Source organism: Mixophyes fleayi, chromosome 1, assembly GCF_038048845.1.
Source record: "Mixophyes fleayi isolate aMixFle1 chromosome 1, aMixFle1.hap1, whole genome shotgun sequence".
NCBI classification, from domain to species: Eukaryota; Metazoa; Chordata; class Amphibia; order Anura; family Limnodynastidae; genus Mixophyes; species Mixophyes fleayi.
Window position 1 is genome coordinate 302,424,961 of NC_134402.1, and position 20,435 is coordinate 302,445,395.

A 20,435-nucleotide genomic window follows, 5' to 3' on the forward strand; every position below is an offset into this window, starting at 1 on the left:
ACCTTGAGCATGGATCTTAAAACTAACTACAATTGAACCTAACAAGCAAATGCTAGTTTTCCAGTGCCCAGGCCCAAGAAACACATTAACTTCGACAATACAAAATAATCTGAACGCAGTGGTAGCAAAGTAAATTTTAATTATTTTTTTTTATTTAAAAATGGTGCTTGAACGGATCCCAAAGTGGTTATGTGGTACACGAAGAAAAGGTCCACAATCGCTACTCTAGATCATCAGCTAACGTTGAGGACTTGATTACACTATTTGCTTTAAAAGGGTTGCCCATTTCTAGAATGCTTCTATTCTATTCTCAGTATCTGCCAACTGTCAGAAAGATGTTAAGCTATTTGGGAAAAAAAGGGGGAAAAATAATTAAAACAAGGGTTAACATATCCTAAAATTAGTCATTTCATTATTTATTATTATTATGTATAAATGAACTGCTTCAAGAAATCTAGTCAACTGAAATTTTGTTACAAGATAAAACTAACAATTATATTATTTATATTCCAATAGCAACAGCAATTTTTTTCATTTGAAACTTTCAGGAATCTCACCAGTCCATAAGCTGTACTTCTTTCATGTTCTTGTGTTATGTCCGCAACATAGGCAAAAATGACAGAGAACGTTACAGAAAAAGCTCCAGATACTGAAATCATTGCAAAATACCACCTGTAACAAGAAAAGTACAATTAAAATGGTCTACTTCCCTTTCACCAAGCTAAAGCCTTCATTATAGCTACATTTGGCCCTATTAATTTAATAACCCACATTTACACATATATTCACTGCTCAATGATCTAAAATTATAACGATATGTAAAGTATTGAGATCAGTCTCCTCTGCCGTTATTCTCACTAAATCTGATCCAAATACTCCTGACCTGTCACCCACCCAACAAAAAGCTATCGACCTACATAATACGCAACCAGGCTATACCCAACACATGCTACAGAACCCAATCCTTCAAATATAAAAAGGTAATGTATGCCAGTTTTACAAGCAATGTATTTATTTGACAGGGAAGATTTCAAATTTAAAAGGGCATGTAGCATAGTATATAGAACATATGTCCAGATTACTTACCATGGACTTATCCTCATTAAAGGGATAGGAGCACAAGTAAAGAAAACAGTAATAAGAAGGAAAGATTTTCTCCCATAAACATCTGATAAACCACCAATGAGTGGAGCACACATAAATGATAGGAAGCCCTGGTGAAAAAAAAACAAAAAAACACACCACAATTACTAAAAAAAACACAACATTTTTATATAAAAATATATAAATGAAATAAAATGACAAAAGTTATTAAACCACATATCGTATACATAACAGGTGAAGTCTAAAAAGTACATATGGAGTTATGGATTTTAAGGGTTGCTACAAGCCAGAGAGCTTAATGCTTGCAAGTAAGTAAAGTGCTAATTTGGGCAGCAAATGGCTGAAGAATTGGTTATCAAAATCTAAATATACTGAAGTCCAAATAGCTACTACTAGCAATAGGTACCTACTGAAAGTCTCACAAAGAGGCATTGGCGAGACTGTCTTATGCCTGATCTTCACTATTGGGTATATCATACTTATGGCTACTATTAACACTGCTAAGCCCTATTACCTCACGGTGGCTAAATGGATAGCACTTCTGCCTCACAGCGCTGGGGTTATGAGTTCAATTCCCGACCATGGCCTTATCTGTGTGGAGTTTGTATGTTCTCCCCGTGTTTGCGTGGGTTTCCTCCGGGTGCTGCTATCAAAATTGACCCTAGTCTCTCTCTCTCTGTCTGTGTGTGTATATTAGGGAATTTAGACTGTAAGCTTCAATGGGGTAAGGACTGATGTGAATGACTTCTCTGTACAGCACTGCGGAATCAGTGGCGATATATAAATTAATGGTGATGATGATGATGAACTAGAAAAATGATAAATAAGAGCACACAATTATAAATATGTTCCACAGAGAATGCAACAATTTTAGTAACAGTTTTGAACTGTATGCAGGTCGTTCAAACAAAATCATGCATTGTCCACAAGTTTACAATTTACAATAGCAGAACAGTGCTGTCAAACTACACTTTATGGTCCAAAGTATGTGGACACCCAAACATCACATGTGCTTGTTGAACATCTCATTCAAAAAACATGGGCATTAATAAGGAGATGGTCCCAATGTTGCTGCAATAACAAACTAAGTTTTCTGTGAAGGCTTACCACTAGATTTTGGAACATGGATGAAGGGATTCGCATCCATTCAACCCCAAAAGTATTAGTGAGGTTGGGCGATAAGGCCTGGCTCGCAATCAGTACTCCAATTCATCTCAAAGGTGTTCGATGGTATGGAGGTCAGAGTTCTTCCACACCAAATTCAGCAAACCATTTTCTGATGGAGCTTACTTCGTTTCAGCTTGACAATGCCTTCATGCACAGAGAAAGTTGGAAGCCCACAAATCTCTAGAATGGCATTGTATACTATAGCAATAAGATGTACATTCACTGAACTAAGGGGCCTAGCCAAAACATGAAAAACAGCCCATTATTCCTTCTCCATCCAACTTTACAGGTAATATGAGGCACCCAACTAACAATTCTTGTGCTTCCTTGTTTCCAAAGGCAGTTTGGAACTCTGTAGTGAGTGTTGCAAACGAGGCTTCTGTGACTTATAGCATCACGGCTGAGCTGTTGCTACTCCTAGATGTTTCCACTGCACAACTTTCCACAGAACTTTGTTGCCAGAGCTCTAGCAGGGCAGAAATTTTAAAAATTAACTTGTTGGAAAGGTGGCATCTTATGACAGTGCCATGTTGAAAGACACAGCTCTTCAGTATCACCCAACCTACTGCTAAGGTTTGACTCTGGAGATTGCATGGCTGTGTCCTTGATTTTATGTACCCGATAGCAATGGGTGTGGCGGAAATGGCCAAACACTAATTAGAAAGGAGCAAAACAGGTTGCGCTGTGGAGAACCTATATTAATGTTTGTTAGATAAATCTAACTGGAGAATCCGTCAAGAGCCAGAGGAGAATACTAAAACAAGTACAATCCAAACGGTACAATATTTAATCACAGTTAATACAATAAAAAAATATTTTACATATAAAAAGAAAGGCGTATACAGCCGACCTGCAAATAGGTGTATCGGGAGGCCTAATAAACAAACAAATCTTCAGTACAGAGGTAATATATAGCTTAGCGTTAATCAACCTGATTCCAACAGACTGATAAAGAGTCTTTTATGCCACAATTAGAAGGGGTGTACAACTACTTCTGTCCAGGTAGTGTATTTTCGTGAAGAGGACTACACTATCTGTATCTATATATTATTTCACACACAAAAACATGTTTGTAGGTCAGATGATAACAAAAACATTCTACATTAGGACTAACAAAATATAAATAAATAATTCCACAATTCAAAATGTGTCTGGTATTGAAAGGGTTCACCAATTAGCCATTTAAGGTGTCGTGGCTATTAATTTACACAAACTGAACAGAACTGTGAAGATACCGGGTTTTCTGGCCCAATTCTACCCACTTCACTCTGGCTGGCCACCCACGGGTGCCTTCTTATGCCAGGGAAATCTACCCAATAACTTCTATGGATTCGTATAGTCACTCAGGCAAATGCAGTTAGAAAGTAAAGCAATACATTTATTGTAATAAAAACCAATCACTAGATTATGTACACACAGTAAACAAATTCCAGGCAGGTTTACCACATCATCTGCCCTTTACCCCACTAGCTTAAGGAATTAGTCACCTGGCTGTCCAGACTTGATGTCCCATGGATCTCTCTCAGCTGCATATGTAGACTCTGGTAGAGAAGGACACCTCAAAACCAGACCTTGCACCTTCCAGCAATAAAATCACAGAATTAACACCCCCTGGAGAGGCTCCTTATATCTACGGTCTAATTTCCATAGAGCTTTCCACTCTCTGACCAAACTCCTGGGCATCTTCTTGTTAAACATTGGTCAGTGCTGGACTAGGGGGGGCAGTTGGAGAGGGTAGTGAAGATGAGCTGTCCTTTCAAAGAACTTCCCTTGCTAGATGGCCTGTATGGATTAGTCTTGTGAGAACAATGGACACTAACTAGCTTTCCCCCTCCAGTATCATGCAACCTGATCCCTACCCATAACCCACCTGGCTTCACTTTAGGGACAATGAATAACAACTTTACTGCCACATCACCAATATACAATAAACAATATACATATTTATTTTACAAAGAGCTACAATGTCCCCTTATCCACATGTTATTAGACACTGCAGTTGTAGTCTGTTGAGATGGGGGAACAAAAGCAAGGGCTATAAAAAGTACTTCCTATAATCCACATTATGTGAGAAACGAGGAACAGGATGGTTACAGTGTTATCAAACTCGTTTCGTCACAGCAACCATCATATGAATGTTGTCTTTCTTCCCACATACAGTCCAATGAAAAAAACTTGAAATCGACTTCTGTAGTTTCAGTCCCTATATTACTAAACCTCAATTTGCTTTTCAAAAAGGCTTGAATATTGTAACAAATAAAAGTGTAAACACCAACTGTTGCCCACCCCTTATTCACATTAACCACTAGTAAATTGTGTACAGTATTATCCTTTATAGAATGCCAACATATTCGTAAACCATTTACTAATGTGCAATAAAACAGGCTTAATTGCCATTGATATATCAAAGTATAATAGAGCATGTAATCACATGTTCTACCACCAGGAGTGAAGTGGAATAGTTGATCTGTTTATTACTAGCCCCAGTAAACCCTAATTATCACATCACTGTGGTTTTCAGGCACTCATGATGGCTTCCTACATGTAAACGGGGTAACTTCTAGCTCATAGAAGTCCAAAGCTATGGTGATGGCACCCAAAGTGTAAGACAGCAATCGCTGTAAATCCTGCACTAGTGGCAAAAATTTAGTAAAAAAGAAGATGAATCTCCCATCTGGGGTTTATAAATCTAAAGGCTTGTTTAACTTTGCCAGAGAAACAGAGGGAAGCTATTGGGAAACATGTTAACATAATTAGAAGTGGTTAGAAAACTCAGATCATCAGTGTATATAAAATAAAATTGTGGTAAATACCACTTCAGACAGCAAGTACAAATTTGAATCAACTAGAGAAATTTAAAAGACAAACATATTACATAGTTTCTTTATATTATCACTTTATCAACATATAGGGGGGAAATCAATTCCCCACATTGTTCTTTAAAACAAGGCCACGCACTATTACCGTTGCTATGGTAATAGAAGCACATTATTACAGTTAGTACGGTAATTTTAACACAGATTTATTTTCCTTCCGGCTCACAGAGCTGCGAGGGAAAAAAAAATCAGCGTTGAAATTACCGTACTAACAGTAATTGAGCGCAGCCTTCATTGTTCTAAAGAACGCAGGGAATTGAATTCCCCCATAGATTAATCCACACTGGAGCTTTGTTTTATGTGTCCGCCCATCCCACTGAATAATATAATATTAATACATACATACACACACACACTAGAACACATCTGTAAAAAAAATCATCATTCTGTATTAGTACTGCAAACATTTCTTGAACACAAAAAGGCCCTGTAGTCAGAAACATAGGGTTAATTCCGCCCTTTAGCAACCCGCTCCGAGGACAGTGGCAGGTGGGGAGTTTGACTGGGGCGGTACACCTGTCAAACCATAACGCAGGTATCCTAAGGCAAGCTCAGGGAGGACAAAAACCACCTGTGGAGCAGAAGGGCCATTCAGTATGCGCGAACATTCACTGTAAATGTGGAGTGAGTTCTAGACACGAGTCTAAGCTGCTTGTTTACTTTCATTTATTGGCTTGTAATATACAATGTGTACAATATATTGTGCTTTATCTTTCAGGCTTGCTGTGATTTTCAGCTGTTTGTATAGTCAGGAAGAGATTATTTTGTTGCCCTTAGATAAGACACAGTTTTGCTATGCATCAAATACAGTTGTACCCAGAGAGGATCTTTGTGTCATTTACCAGGGCAACAAAACAAACTATACCATTTTATATACTAACACGGTTTAAAAGCACAGAGGTTAGAAAGATTAAGCAATTCATTCAGTACAAATCTCAGGCAGGCACAAACCAGCCAAATGATTTAAAGCGATCTGAAGGTAAGGCAGCCTTTAAACATTACCAGCAAAACCTGCAAGAAAATCTTAGTAACAAAATCTTAGTAACAAAGCCTGGACTACTATACTCTCCCTATGCAGCAGTCAGCCACTGTTAGCCCTCTTGCATGGCTGAGGAGCGGAAGATGCAGCTGACTGCTTGGGAGAACATGGGTGTTTCTAGCAGGAATATCGGCTGAAGCCATGCACAGCTAAAGGATTAGAGGGTGGGAGAGTAATTATTAACGAGAAAGGATTGAATGACATATTTATTTATTTTTAATTAAATAGGGCTGGACCTATAAAATCACTTGGATTTCCATATTATTTTAACTTAATTTATTAGTACGTGCGCCCTTGGATCTCAAAATTTCCTTTAGTGTGTCTTTGGGAAAACAATCACTCACACCCAACTTGTATCTTCAGCTCTAATATGCTCCTAGAAAATGTACACATCATATATACTCGAGAATGTAATAGCATTTTTTATAAAGCAGTTACAATTTTGTTATTTGATGGTCCATTAAAGACCAGAAAACCACATCTGCAAATTTATTATCTTTAACTTATTTTTAGTTACTATTTTTCCCCATTAAAAGGAAAAAAAAAAAAAAAAGTCACAGCTGGCACAAAAGAGCCTTTAGGAGAACGTTTATAAAACCATCAGCTGCCAGTAACCGTGTCTGCTGTTTAAAAGCAGCACTTCCGGCATAACCCAGCAACCTCCTGCAGAAGAGGGAAATAGAGCTTAGTGGAAACATTTTGTAGAAGTATAAACACTCCAGCTATTTCTTTTGTGTACATTTCTCTGCTGAATATAATACAGCCTTTTACACATAATGATGTCCAACAGGGACTTTACTTGCTAGAGTGCTACAAAATAGGTTACCAACATAACATGTCATAAATACGTCGTCCTACTTTTTTTTAACAGGTTATGCAGCCCTCTATACGTCATCAGTTAACAGTACTAACCTAGTACAAAAATAAAATGACAGCTCACTAGCCTTCTAGCAGTAGCCATTAGGAATGTGATGCTTTCTTAATGAACAGATCAATTTGCATGAAAGAAGAATAGCTCTTCAAATATTTCTAAGCAATAGCTCCAGTCTCCGATAAAATTTTATAGAAATCTCCACCTCCAACTACTTCAACTGTGGAAGTCCCCTGCCCACACCTTGCCCACTACTTACCACCCTCCATGTTGCATTGACTATACATGGAGTCTCAAGTTAGGTCAGCTGATATCTAACCCAACGCACTTTGCATGTTCAGCGGTCATTCAGGAGTGAATATAAGGCAAGTGGCGATGTCTCATGGGAGAGACCACCACTGTTCAATCAGTTGGGGAAGCATGCATTTAAAAAAAGATAAAATGGAGAGGCTGGGTTTAACATTTAGGCGTAATCTTTGCTATGACATGAACATTTTGCATTAAAATAATGTTAAACCCTGATTAAGTAATATTTTGCTGTTTCAACTTCCTACCAAATCACAAAAGTGCATGTCTGCATTTATAACTAACCTACAACAATTTTGGGGGTGGGGGGGTCGGAAGTGCCTGTTTGCGTAGAAAACAAGCAATAGCAAATAAGTGAACACAACATTTGCCCAGACAAATGTGCTCCAAGTATGCAATGGTTTCAGATGTACAGAGAACACATGGAGTATGCTACTTTGTTTCCATTCTCTAACACAAGAGATATTTGATTGGAGAAAAGCCAATAGTACTAGACCAGATGTCTTTCTTAACGTGCATTTTTTTGGATATAGCACTGAAATCAGCCAATATCAGTTAAACGTCCACTTAATCAAAAATCTATGACAACAAAAACTGAAGTTAAATGCGCTCTTAACAAAGCAGGATGACCATGAACGAATATAAAAATAGAAATAAAATAAAAAGTAAATTTGAGGGTTACATGACGATTATTTTCTCAACACCTAATTTTTACAATACCAAGATGGATTTTTGCTTTTACTATAGCAAGATAATTGGTACACTTTACACCATCACAGATAATATAGCTGACAATATCTGAATAATTCACTACATATGTTCAACCTTATAGTTGCTTAGCAGACAAATATTGTAGGCATCCTGTGTGTAACACAAGCAGGTGAGACAGCCTAGAGCTATTTGGCCTAGTTTACAGAATATGTAATATGGAATGAAGCAGTTTTACAACTATCTGTTTTAATATCAAAAAGCAAAAGAGCTTCTTTCTAGAGGGCGACACTGCTTGCGCATAAATAGATAATGAGATCTCTGCACACCGGTATTAAAACGGCGGTGACTGCACTTTTCTAGATTAAACTCTAAACTAAGTGTAGACTGTACATTACTCACACATTATTATGTTTGTAAGTACACATTTATACTGTACAATAAATGTTATACAAGATGTGCACAAGATTTAAAGACTGATGCAGCATGAAGCAGAGAAACTTAATGAAGATACAGATTACTTAATTTTTCGGCAAGATGGAGCACCACCGCATAGGCCCCTGCAGGCTCGACGTTTTCTAAATGACACACTGCCTCAACATTGTATAGGTCACACAGGAACCCAAGACTTGGCGCTACACTCTTGGCCCCCAAGATCCCCAGACATTACACCGTGCAACTTTCTCGTCGGAGTACGCCAAAAACCATGTTTTTGTGCCACAATTAGTGACTAATCTGAATAACCTCAAAAACAAAAAAATCACAGCAGCGGTGAATTCAGTGGAAGACGACATTTGGGTCGAATTCAACTATCATCAAGATGTTGTCCGTACAGCAGGTGGAGAGCACATAGAGCATTTAAAAGATGGTTACCAAAATTTGATAACCCATTAAACCGTTTGTAACTTTTTGTGCAATTGTAACATGTTGCTGTGAAATATATTGCTTTATAATTGGGTCCATCTTTTTGAAACAGCCTGTATTGTGTACCATATGGTACGCTCTATCACAGGCAGGGCCCTCTGTTTTTACGCTTACCTTTTATGTCCGCCCTGCTTTTTCTGTCTGGCACTGTGGAGCTTTACAAATCAACACTAAGACCTGGCTCAATATTAGCAGGATATGTCACATAATACTGCAGGCTATTATTTGTCCCTCACCTGAGACGATGTATATATTTGTGTGGTCGTACATAAAGTTATGCTCACGCGCGATGGAACCTCAGTGTGTGCTCTGCAGTTCCACTATTGTGCATCATTATTAGAGAAGAAAATGGCATATTACATTTTAGACACAGGGTTAAAGTAATTCCTTCAGCGATTTAGGCTTTTTTGTGGGCCAAGAAATGAGCAACAGATGTTTTGCCTTCACTTGTAACAAGATTTTCCCAGCTACATAGTTCATAAGAAAAGCATCTTGAAGAGCTCCTTATGCCAATAACTTCAATGCATGAGTATATAGCTATTATAGGCGTCACTAGACAAACTCACCATAACATAATTGCAGCTCTAAAGTAATGTACAACATCTCACACCATAAACTCAGTTATCCAATTTGATCAAATTTTAGAGCCAGGACTAATCTGATCACCTTCACTTGAGTCAGTGGAGTCAAGTATTCATAGATACAGTGACAGAAACAAGTTCGGCACTGTGAGCAACATTTTGGACTCATGGCTACCTGTCTGCAGAGTTTTCCCCAGCGCTTGGCAACAGGTTGCCTAAGGAACACTGCTGTCAGGATAGGTGAAGCACACAGACACCTTGTGCACCTGCATTCCTTGGGCAGTTATACCTGCAGGTGCATCACAAAATATAAATCTAAATGTTTATTTTCTGTCAGCAAATTTTTAGTAGGAAGACACTAAAACTTACAGAAATAACAATATTAGACCCTATTCAACATCAGTAATATAAATGATTTACCACCTGTATATGTTAATACATCTAGTGCTTGCAGAGTGTTTAGAGAACAATGATACAAAGTATTTCCATACTGTTAAATTTTACTACATATTTCCATTAATTCTATATTCCAAACAAAAGGATGACTAAGAAAACCTGTTTAAACAAGTGTTATTTCAGAAGATGTGCTAAGCAAGAAAGAATCTGTTTCATAGAAGATAAAAGGAAATAAAAAATTAAACAGAAACATTAAATCAATACAACATGTTCCTGATGGGAGCGATACATAGCAATGTGGGGTCAAGAAATATATAGAACACAACATTCTAGTCATCTAGTGTGATTGAAGAGCACATATGTGGCTCTACAGCTCCTCCTACAAATGTTCTCTAGTAGCAATCGTAGAACAGAAATGCTAGGGGTTCTAGTTCTGTCACTAGTTACAGGTGTTATAAAGCATATATATATATATATATATATATATATATATATATATATATATATATATATATATATATATATATATATATATATATATATATATATATATATATATATATATATCCAAGCTGAAATTAAAGTCCTGGACAATAAGTAATTGGAAAACGAGTATATTTCTTATATGAGTACTATGTATTCTTCCAATATACAAAATTAAGAGTAGTTGGAGAAAGTAACTCAGCTTTATCAGTGCAATGCTGAAATAAGAGGACAGAAATGGATACAGGGAAATATGAAATAAAGTTAAATATTTGACATTTAAAGAAATGAACATAGTAAATAAGAAAAAAGCAGACGTTTTCAATTCACATTTTTAAGTAAACACCACAAAACACAAAAGAGGACCTGCTGAGAACACCGTAGGGCCTGTCCAGCTACCACGGTGTACCGATACATCAGCATAACGATTTACGAAAAAAACAGCACCGACATTTACAACTCTGAGGCCTTCACATCTTATTATATCTGGCAAATGAAGCCATATTGTGATACGGTAAGGGGCAATCAAATGCTGCCAGTTCTGCATATCGAGTCCATCTTTGTGGATGGACAGTTTCTTCAGTGCTTGCGCCCAGCACAGGGGAAGAGAGTCTCAATGAAGGCACCCCCAAACTAAAAATACAGTGGGTAGTGGTTGGGCAAATTATAATAATTTACTCTAACGTGGTAGCTAATCCCAGACAAAGGCAAAAAAACAAAACTTTTTAACAGATAGAAACTAGAAGAAAAGAGTTCCAAACCAGCCTGAAATACTTGTGGATATTCTGTGTCAACAGAAGTCAGTGTCATGCGCTAAAAAAAATCAGCAGGTGGAACATAGACAGACAGGGTGTCATGTATCTGGCTTTTCCAGAAGTCCCCTCTGATTTTGGAGTCTTATTCAGATATTTTCAGAGGGATCATTGTCTGAAATGCCCCCTATTGCTACTCATTTTCTAGTGAGGGTATTTTCCCACAGAAACAATTCCTTAAAGCTGCTCCTTATCACCTACTCTAAAATGTTACTAATGTGCTCGTCCAACCACGTGTGGAAACAATGGTAGAGGGTGAGCGAGAGGACCAATCACCAGCTGCAACCAAGAGATTGTGGCCTTCCAATTACATCCTCCCTCCAACATCACCTTAAAGTGTGCAATGGATTTGATTTCACAGTTCTGTATTGCAAGACCACAGAGCTGGCTGAATGGAGCATGCCTTGAGGCTTCGGCTAGGGTGGGGGTGGGGAAGCATTAGTAAAATATTACAGTAGTTGGTAAAAGTTTTCACACTGTAACTGATAGATTTAACTTCTATTTGTTTGTATAACATGAAGGATGAATAATTTAATTTGATACAGAACTGAAACTTAGAGGCAATACAAAAGATCACAGATTCTCTTACCTTTACTCCTTGAATGAGACCATTCATTAGAAATGTATGCTGAGGAAACGTTTCATGTAACACCTAGAGAAAAGATAGGAGAGTTACAAGAAAGAGAAGAAGGGCTTCTTTCTCAAGGTTATTTTTTTTTTATGTTACATATGGCAGATATACATTAAAAGAAAGTGTCCACAGAGGTTTACATGCTCTAAATTGTACAGTATAACAGGTTACACAGAAATTATATAATATATACGAGGACCTGGGAATCTGTAATTGCATCTTCAAAACTGGCACCTTGAGGATTTACTTCCTATACATAAATATAACATTTATGAACATTGCAGCATTAATGAAGAAAGGGGGCAGAGCAAGCCAACAAAATCACTATAGTGCTGGAGGTTGGTGTAACTTAATTATAAATTAATAATTAGGGTAAGCACACCTAAAACATTGAATACAGACAAAATTAATGAAAGACATTTGCTAGGTTTACCATTTGACGGCTCATGATTTGATAATGGGGTATACATTTTTAAGTTTTCTTAGTGAAAGCTGCACATGAATAGCCAAGAAAGAACCTGTGTTTAAACTGCAGCACAAGTCTATAACCTTTAGGACCTGCTCAGATGAGATGGAACACATTGAGAGCTAGGCACTATGAAAATACTGCAGGCATACAGATAATTGACATCTTTGCCTGCACCAAAACATCACAAACTCTTGCATGCGAGTATTATGCATGACCTCTAGAGGGAACATATATGTTCAAGCAAGAAAATACTTAACAAAAGTACATCTAAAATAAATTTAACGGTCATACTCACTACTAGCATTGGCGTCGTTAACAGGCCCCAGGCAAAAAATTCTAGGAAGATGACCACAACAGCATGATACACGCTTGGCTTTCCCATACCTTGCAGCTGAGGAGGAAAAATAAGAATACATTTAAACATTTTAAAGTACAGTGGGGAACTGAATAAGAGTAAATAGCTAGTATACACAGCAGGTATTAAACCTACCTCATATGAAATATTTAGCCTGGTCTAATGAGGTAATCATATAAAAAGGTCAGTAGGTAAAAGTATTAAGGTAGCAATTTAATAATTTTATGCTTGTTTAAAAAATACTTGGGGGGAATAGAAGACAGTCATAGTGGTAGCTTCCAGTGCACCAAGATTTTTGGGAGACCATCAAAAATTTCAGTAAGAACAAAGCAGCAAGTTTTGTCACGTGCCAGGTAAAATTTTATTAAATTTCAACCATGACATAAACAAAGCTTCTGGGTGAGAGGTGGTGTCCTAGAATTTCTATGTAGATGCTTTAATTGTTTTTTGATGAAAATGTCCATTTGTTGTCTTGGAGACTGGGCTACGAGATTTTGCAAAACATTTTATATCTTTGTTTTTTGTTTGTTTTTAACACTGCAGCCTGCCAATACAACTTATTTAAATGTTTGAAGCAAATGTATTTATGTTATAGCTCTTGCCATTCTCAAGTAGGAAAGCTGTAATGTTAGTCTGGAATACATATTTCCGGGTAATTAAGCCTTGACCACCTGTCATGCCTCAAAGTAGTAATATTTCTGCTAACTCACATGTTAATACAAGAAAATTAATGATCCACTCCAATCCAATATTTCCCAGGCTGTTTAAACTCTTCTTCTTCAGTGAACCACAGCATCTACTTTGGTGAATTTTTGAGTTGTGCTGGACACTTGAGCTGAATGACATATTTTGGACACTGGCCAATTAACTGTCCTAAACTTGATAGTGTTTGCTTAATTTCAATTAAAAATGTGTTGGTTGATCTATGCATCCTTTTCAATCTGTACTGCTGCAAACTTAATATAATAAACTTATTGGATCCATAGAGCATCCATTGTGATGAGATTTCCATTTACCTAGCTTGTCATTGTTAGGAGATGCACTTTACCTATAACATGCTCTACATTCATGTCTTATATTTATCTTGTATGTGAATCTGTAATTATTTCTTTAGCTTGTAAGTCATTTAAAGCTAGATACACATTACAGGTTTTTCACCCGAATATTGGGCCAATCCTACAATAAATGACCATTTGGCCCAATATCGTATTAGTGTGTACGCTCCAAAAATGAACGATTAACGTTCCAAAGCACGTTCGATTTGATTTTATAAACGGACTAAAAATCTCGTTCAACGATGGAACAATGTCGTTCCAATTCTGCAGTGTGTATGCGATCATGCCCAGCAGTGTAGGCAGATCTCCATAGAGTTTACAGAGTCATGATCTTTTCAGCAGATGGTTATGACAGATGAAGAGCACAGATCGTAAAATATGTCTAGTGTGTACACATGAATAGTCTTGCTGATCGGAACTTTCAGTCGTTAGTAAAAAGCAATAAACATAATAACACATCAGGAGAAATTTTCTATAGTGTGCACCCAGCCTAAGGCTATGGGTGTGTTATACAGAATATTTTGTCAGTGATAAAATCATAAAACTGCAATACAAAAGAACACATGTAGGAGAAGCTCTATTGTTTCCAAAAATACACTAATTACGTCTAACATTTGTTTGTTGTGTAATTATCACCAAGGCATCAATGGGATTCCACATGTTTAAAGCAATGTATTTTTTTTCTTAAATCATAAACAGCATTTGTAGACACAACCTGATCACTACAAACTACAATAGTTCTTGATTTCCTCCTTTTAATATAATGACACGAACATTGAAATCCATGAACATATTAAAATGAGTAGTACACTTAAACATTAAAGTTTAATTTCAGTTGCTTCTTCATTTAAATACTGAAAAGTTTTTCCACGCGGATCCCGTGTTCCACCAGCAAAAGCCAGTCATGCGTATACAGCCAATGGCGTGACCACACCTACCAACAGGAAGCACCAAGCACAGAACTTGCAGCTTATTCTTGTTTCCTCGCATTTGCACCCACTTATGAAAATATTTTCAGCACGTACCCCCTCCTGTAGCCAGAACCCCAAGGGATGTGTTTTTCCAAGGGTTCCTTAGTTTCTCCCTGTCCCAGCCAAATACCAGGGGTAATAGGGAGTTTTTAGCAAGAGGACCAATCACAAGCTGCAATCACGAGATTCATGTTTGTTATTGGTTCTTTCATTTAATGACTATGAGCTTTATTGATTTATATATGATTGATGTAGCAGCCCCCAGGGCCATAGCTAGGGACAGGTTAATAACTTAAGTGGTAGTACAGCCTTAAGGCTCCCTAAAAGTTAATGAAACATACACAGATAGTGCCGGTTTCTATTTAATTTAGCTTTCATAACACTCTACTTTTGGAGTTTTACATTTCTTCTGCACCTTTTCCAATTTACTTCACTTGATCCAGTGGTTTCAAACAATGTTGTAATATTGTTAATTTGTGAAAAATATATGCTGGTCTAAGATAGGCAAACGTTGTTTTAGTGACTGATAATCAAGTTGCTACAGTAGATGTGTGTCCAGTAAGCTGTGTGAAAACCTTACCAATGTAGCATCAGAACATAAAATTATCACTTGCTAGTATTCAGTACTGGTTACTTAATACTATCCTTCAGAATGCATCTGTGTAGACATTTATATAGGATATTATACATACAGAAGCTTTATATGTGCAGAGTTCACCCTTGCTAAAAGCAGCATAACTAACATGTCAAGTAGGGGGGGCGGTAAAACCTATTCACCAAGAGAATACAAAACGGATTGGTGTAAATGCAGCATTTCTGTTGACCATGGTCTATTGAGATATCATTTTGAAAGAGTGTACAAGCTAGAAATGAAGTACCCTATAGAACTGTATGCCACACTTATTCTTAGTGTATACAAACCTATTTTTCTGTATAGTGCAATAAATAAATTTTAATAAAATCTGCACAAATTACACAAAAAAAACTAAAAATCAAGAAAATTAGTTTTGTCGGTTCGTTAATGAGTAGCTTCTAATGATCAGCGTTGTGACGTGGTTTGTTGCCAAGACGCAACTTGTGACCTACAAGACCATCAGACTGTTAGCCACGCATAGTTGTGCCAAGACATATAAGGCATATGTATACGACATCACCCATGGAATTGTTCAGTTCTGACATTATTTATGTCACAGCTTTAAAGCCGCACATTAATGAGAAATAAAGCATGTGAAAAACTATGGCACATAATTTAAAACAAAACAAAAATCCCCTGCTACTTTGTACAGCAAGATAATTGGTGTGATTTATTTGTAATTTACTACTGATAAGACTTTAATAATGGAAACATGTTTTTAAAGCTCGTCTTAAAAAAATACAAATAAATAACAAAATGCAGTAATGCTGATATCACTAAAAGTTTACTATAGCCCCTCACAAATCAGCTGTTACTTTTCTGATTGAAAGGTTAAAAAAATGTAAAAATAATACAGTTTTCATTGGCAAGGAAATGCCTTAAGCTGATGGCTATTTTGTGGAGTCACAAGAGTACTGCTAGCTGCAAACATACCAAACCACTGTGCAAATCATGGGATTTCAAGCCTGTCAGTTGGGCAGTGTGCAGAGGCTTCTGGTACCATGACAGAAACAGAGCTAAGTAGATTACAGCAGTAAATCAGGTTTCTCTGCATAGCAGGCTTCTCTGGGCAACACTTCAGGATTTATTTTTTTTTAATACAGAAATTAATTCCCTCCCTGCATCCTTTTGTAAGAAACGACACAAATGTATGTCAAAAGTTGCAGTTGCCAATAAATTCCTAAAAGTTCAGTAACAACTTGTCTACGCCCCTTTGTTAAGTCACAAATACAGAAATGCTATGTTCACTGGTATGAAAACATAACAATTTGGATGTATTAAGACTCCATTCTCTTGAATGGACATATATATGGTAAATAGAAAATGCTCTTTTCTGAGATGGTCAGTGTAGTGGAAGATTTCTGAAAGCAAAAGGTCTAGAGCGCTTTTCGTGCTTTAAATAATACATGAAAATCGCAATAAAATCACTTAACGGTGTACAAGGGAAAGGAGAAGGGTGTAACGTGCAGCTTTTTCAGGGTGTTGGGACTTTAAATATATGATCAGCTCACATTAAAGTGTGAACAATGAGAGATTGCTATACACGACTACTCTTCTTCCTTCTCTGGGTATAAGCACACGTGTGACAGAGTTTACAGTCATGGGGTTAGCTGTAGTTTGTTGAAGAAAACAGTCAGAAATTGTGATATGTAACAGTTAATTTGGATGATACAAATGATCGGGAAGGTGTAACCACCTCCCTCCCTACAATATGGAACTGTAACAAGTTCTAGAAGTTGCCCCTAGAGGCAATCATCTGCTACTATCTTCAACAAGATTTTATTTTAGTCGGGAATAATATTTAGATAGAGAGCAGTGAATAACAAAGATAAAATCCCCCCACCCCCCCAAAAAAAAAACCTTCATTTAAATGCATGCATATCCTGTTATAATAATCACAGTGGCCATTACCTAAACTATTGTGATTCAAGCAGTGCTACACGTACAGAATTTTCACACAGACAATATCACTACAATAAATATAGAAATGTATTTCCTCCCACACAAAGATTCCACTAACTACACCCTTCCTCTTTTTTCCTATTCCTCCACCCAGTCTTACAATAATAAAACCCTTCCTCCATTTCCCTGACATGTAACAGATTCTGGTTACCTGAGACTTCTCATTCATCAATATTCACTTCCCTGTTGCAGCATTTAGACAGAAAAACGCGGTAAACAAACATTACTCTACTCTAGTTTCTGTTTTAATGCATATTTTATTTAGAAATGGAGCTTTAGACTGAAACTGGACATTATAATCTGCACTGTACAGGAAGGCTGGCTCACTTAATCACTGTAGAGCCTGAAATGTATTTCATACGACATAACTGCTCAGGATCCAAAATAACATTAATATGTGAAAGTGTTTTTTTAGAAGTAAATATCGTTAACCTGGGGAAGAGATGGCACCAGGATGCATTATGGGAAGAAGGCAAGCGACGGAGGCAGTGTGATGATCTGGGCAATGTTCTGTTGGGAAACCTTAGGTCCTGGCATTCACGTGGATGTTACTTTTACACGTACCACCTAACTAAACATTGTTGCAGACCAAGCACACCCCTTCATTGCAACAGTATTCCCAGTGGCCTCTTCTCAGCAGGATAATGCACCGTGCCACACTGCCAAAATTGTTCAGGAGTGGTTTGAGGAACATGATAGAGTTCCTCAAACCACTCCTTGGCCTCCAAATTCCCAGATCTCAATCTGATCGGGCATCTGTGGGATGAGCTGGAAAAAGAAGTCTGAGCCATGGAGGCCCCACCTCGCAACTTACAGGGCTTAAAGGATCCGCTGCTAATGTCTTGGTGCCAGATACCACAGGACACCTTCAGAGGTCTTGCAGAGTTCATGCCTGTACGGCTTCAGAGCCGTATTGGTGGCACGTGGGGAACAGACATAATATTAGACAGATGGTTTTAATGTTGCAGCTGACCTATAATAGATATATCCATCTATATCTAACTATATCTACATCCTACTCTAGCATGACATCCAGAAAATAATGGCAGTGGCATGCTGCTACTACAAGAGCCAGGCCTCTGGCATTTCCCTGCATTTCATCTCACAGATGTTAACTATAATATAAAAAAATAAAACTTTTTTTAAAAAAATAATAAGACAATATATACAGGTCCTACAATCCACTCCAAAGCCCATCCCTAATATCTCTAAATGTTATTTTATTACATTTGTATTACATTCTTACTTAGAATGTAAGCTCTTTAGTGAGCAGGGTCCTTCCTACCCTTTGTTTTCATGTCTGCAATTACTTTGTCTACTCTGCATGTCCCTGTTTTATGTATGTAGTTTTCCTTACTGAGTGGCTCTGTGGAGCTTTACAAATCTATGACAATAAATTTGCAGAATGAAGGTGTCCAAAAATTCCACAAGAGCTGCCTTCCTTTTAACCCCTCGCCTCCACCAACATGCCCCGATTCAAGCTTCATGACCAATACAAACGCAAAAGAAAAAAAAGTGTATTTGCCAAATACAGTCTGAGCTGGGCTATATCAGTTCAAAAAGAGAAACTATTCTTTTTCTTTTTTTTTTTAAAAAAAAAATATTTTTTCAATGAGTTGATTTGATGACTATTTCTAACTTACTATTTTGGTATATATAATACACAGGGGTTTTATAGCATTGGCAAAGCTGCAGTTCCAGGGTTCCATTTATTCAACACACAGACCACAGGGTAATGAAAGATAGTTGGCACCTATCAGCATATGCCTGGTAACCTCTAGGACAGTGATGAGCAACAAACTGTCCTTAGTCCTCATGCTGCCCTCTAAGCCTTCATCTGCAGCCCCAGCTCCTTCTTGCTTTGTGTATCATCTGTCGCAATTGTATGCCCCATCGGCCCCAGCTCTAATCCCACGCTTCACGCCCTCAAGTTTAACTCTCAGCACAAGCTCTTTTGAAAGATGGGGAGCAGGTAAAGCTCTGTGGGTCATAAAACAGAAAAAGAGACTGAACTTGATCTTATTTGCTTAGAGCGCCCACATGACCCCCTCCTCAGCACAACACAGGGTGGTCACACAGTGCCAGCAGCACAGCTGTTATCAGAGGAGGGATGTGCAGTCTGCCGAGGAGTCCTGTTTAATTCATTAAAGTAATGTAATGCTTTTTAGACAGGCCATGTTTGGTACCAGTTGATTGTGTCTATTTTGGTTCTATGTACATGTATGAACAGACATCCTATGTCATGGGGCACACTAGGAACACCACATGCAACAGGTTGACGGATAACAACCTCTCTGCAGGATTGCTCTGTGCCTAGCCAAGCCTTACACCTAACAACAGTCACAATCTGGTGGAAAATCTGGTTGCCCAGAAGTCACATTTATTTGTTTGTTATAGGCTTGTAACACTTGTTTGTCTTACATTAAAGTATCTGCTAATTTGCTATTACAAATATGTGCATCTTTCTTTAATTACCATATTTCCCCATGTATACGACGCTCCACTGTATAAGATGCACCTATATAAATCATGTGAAAAAATTGAGGATAAACATTATCCTCAATTTTTTCAGAGTAATTGTGCAGCAAATACAGAGGAGAGACAACGCTATTGTCTCCTATAGATTGTAAGCTTGCGAGCAGGGTTCTTTTACCTCTCTGTCTGTATGTAGTACCCAGTATTGTCTTATTAATGTTTGTTCCCAATTGTAAAGCGCTATGGAATTTGCTGGCACTATATAAATAAATGTTGATGATGAAATTGTCAATTCTGCCTTACCCTGTCAGATGCTTCCTCTGTCCAGTAAAGTCTTCTTTCTTCTGTCCATTCTGATCCTGATAAGCCACTTACCGTCCTCTTCACGATGACCAGATGTCCAATCAGGACCTTGACAAGGTCCTGATAGGAAAAACGCCAAATGCATAAACCGGAAGTGTGCGTTCCAACTGCAGTTCATGCACCACATCCGGCCCTCGCGAAGAGGACCTTAAGCGACTTTCCAGCATCAGGATCAGAACAGACAGAAGAAAGAACACTTTACCGGACAGAGGAATCATCTGACAGAGTAAGCGCTACTACCCCTGTATAAGAT

General features: G+C 37.7%; 1 protein-coding gene across 1 annotated transcript in view; it reads right to left on the reverse strand.

Annotated features, from left to right (window-relative positions):
- Window positions 1-20,435, reverse strand: part of LOC142150520 (hippocampus abundant transcript 1 protein-like) — a 39,665-nt gene that overhangs the window by 10,494 nt on the left and 8,736 nt on the right. Inside the window, exons 2-5 of the mRNA XM_075205753.1 lie at window positions 12,663-12,758; window positions 11,857-11,919; window positions 1,087-1,214; window positions 558-672 (exon numbers count right to left, since the gene is read on the reverse strand). Of these exons, the coding sequence (XP_075061854.1) occupies window positions 558-672; window positions 1,087-1,214; window positions 11,857-11,919; window positions 12,663-12,758 (402 nt within the window). The remainder of the gene's footprint in view (window positions 1-557; window positions 673-1,086; window positions 1,215-11,856; window positions 11,920-12,662; window positions 12,759-20,435) is intronic.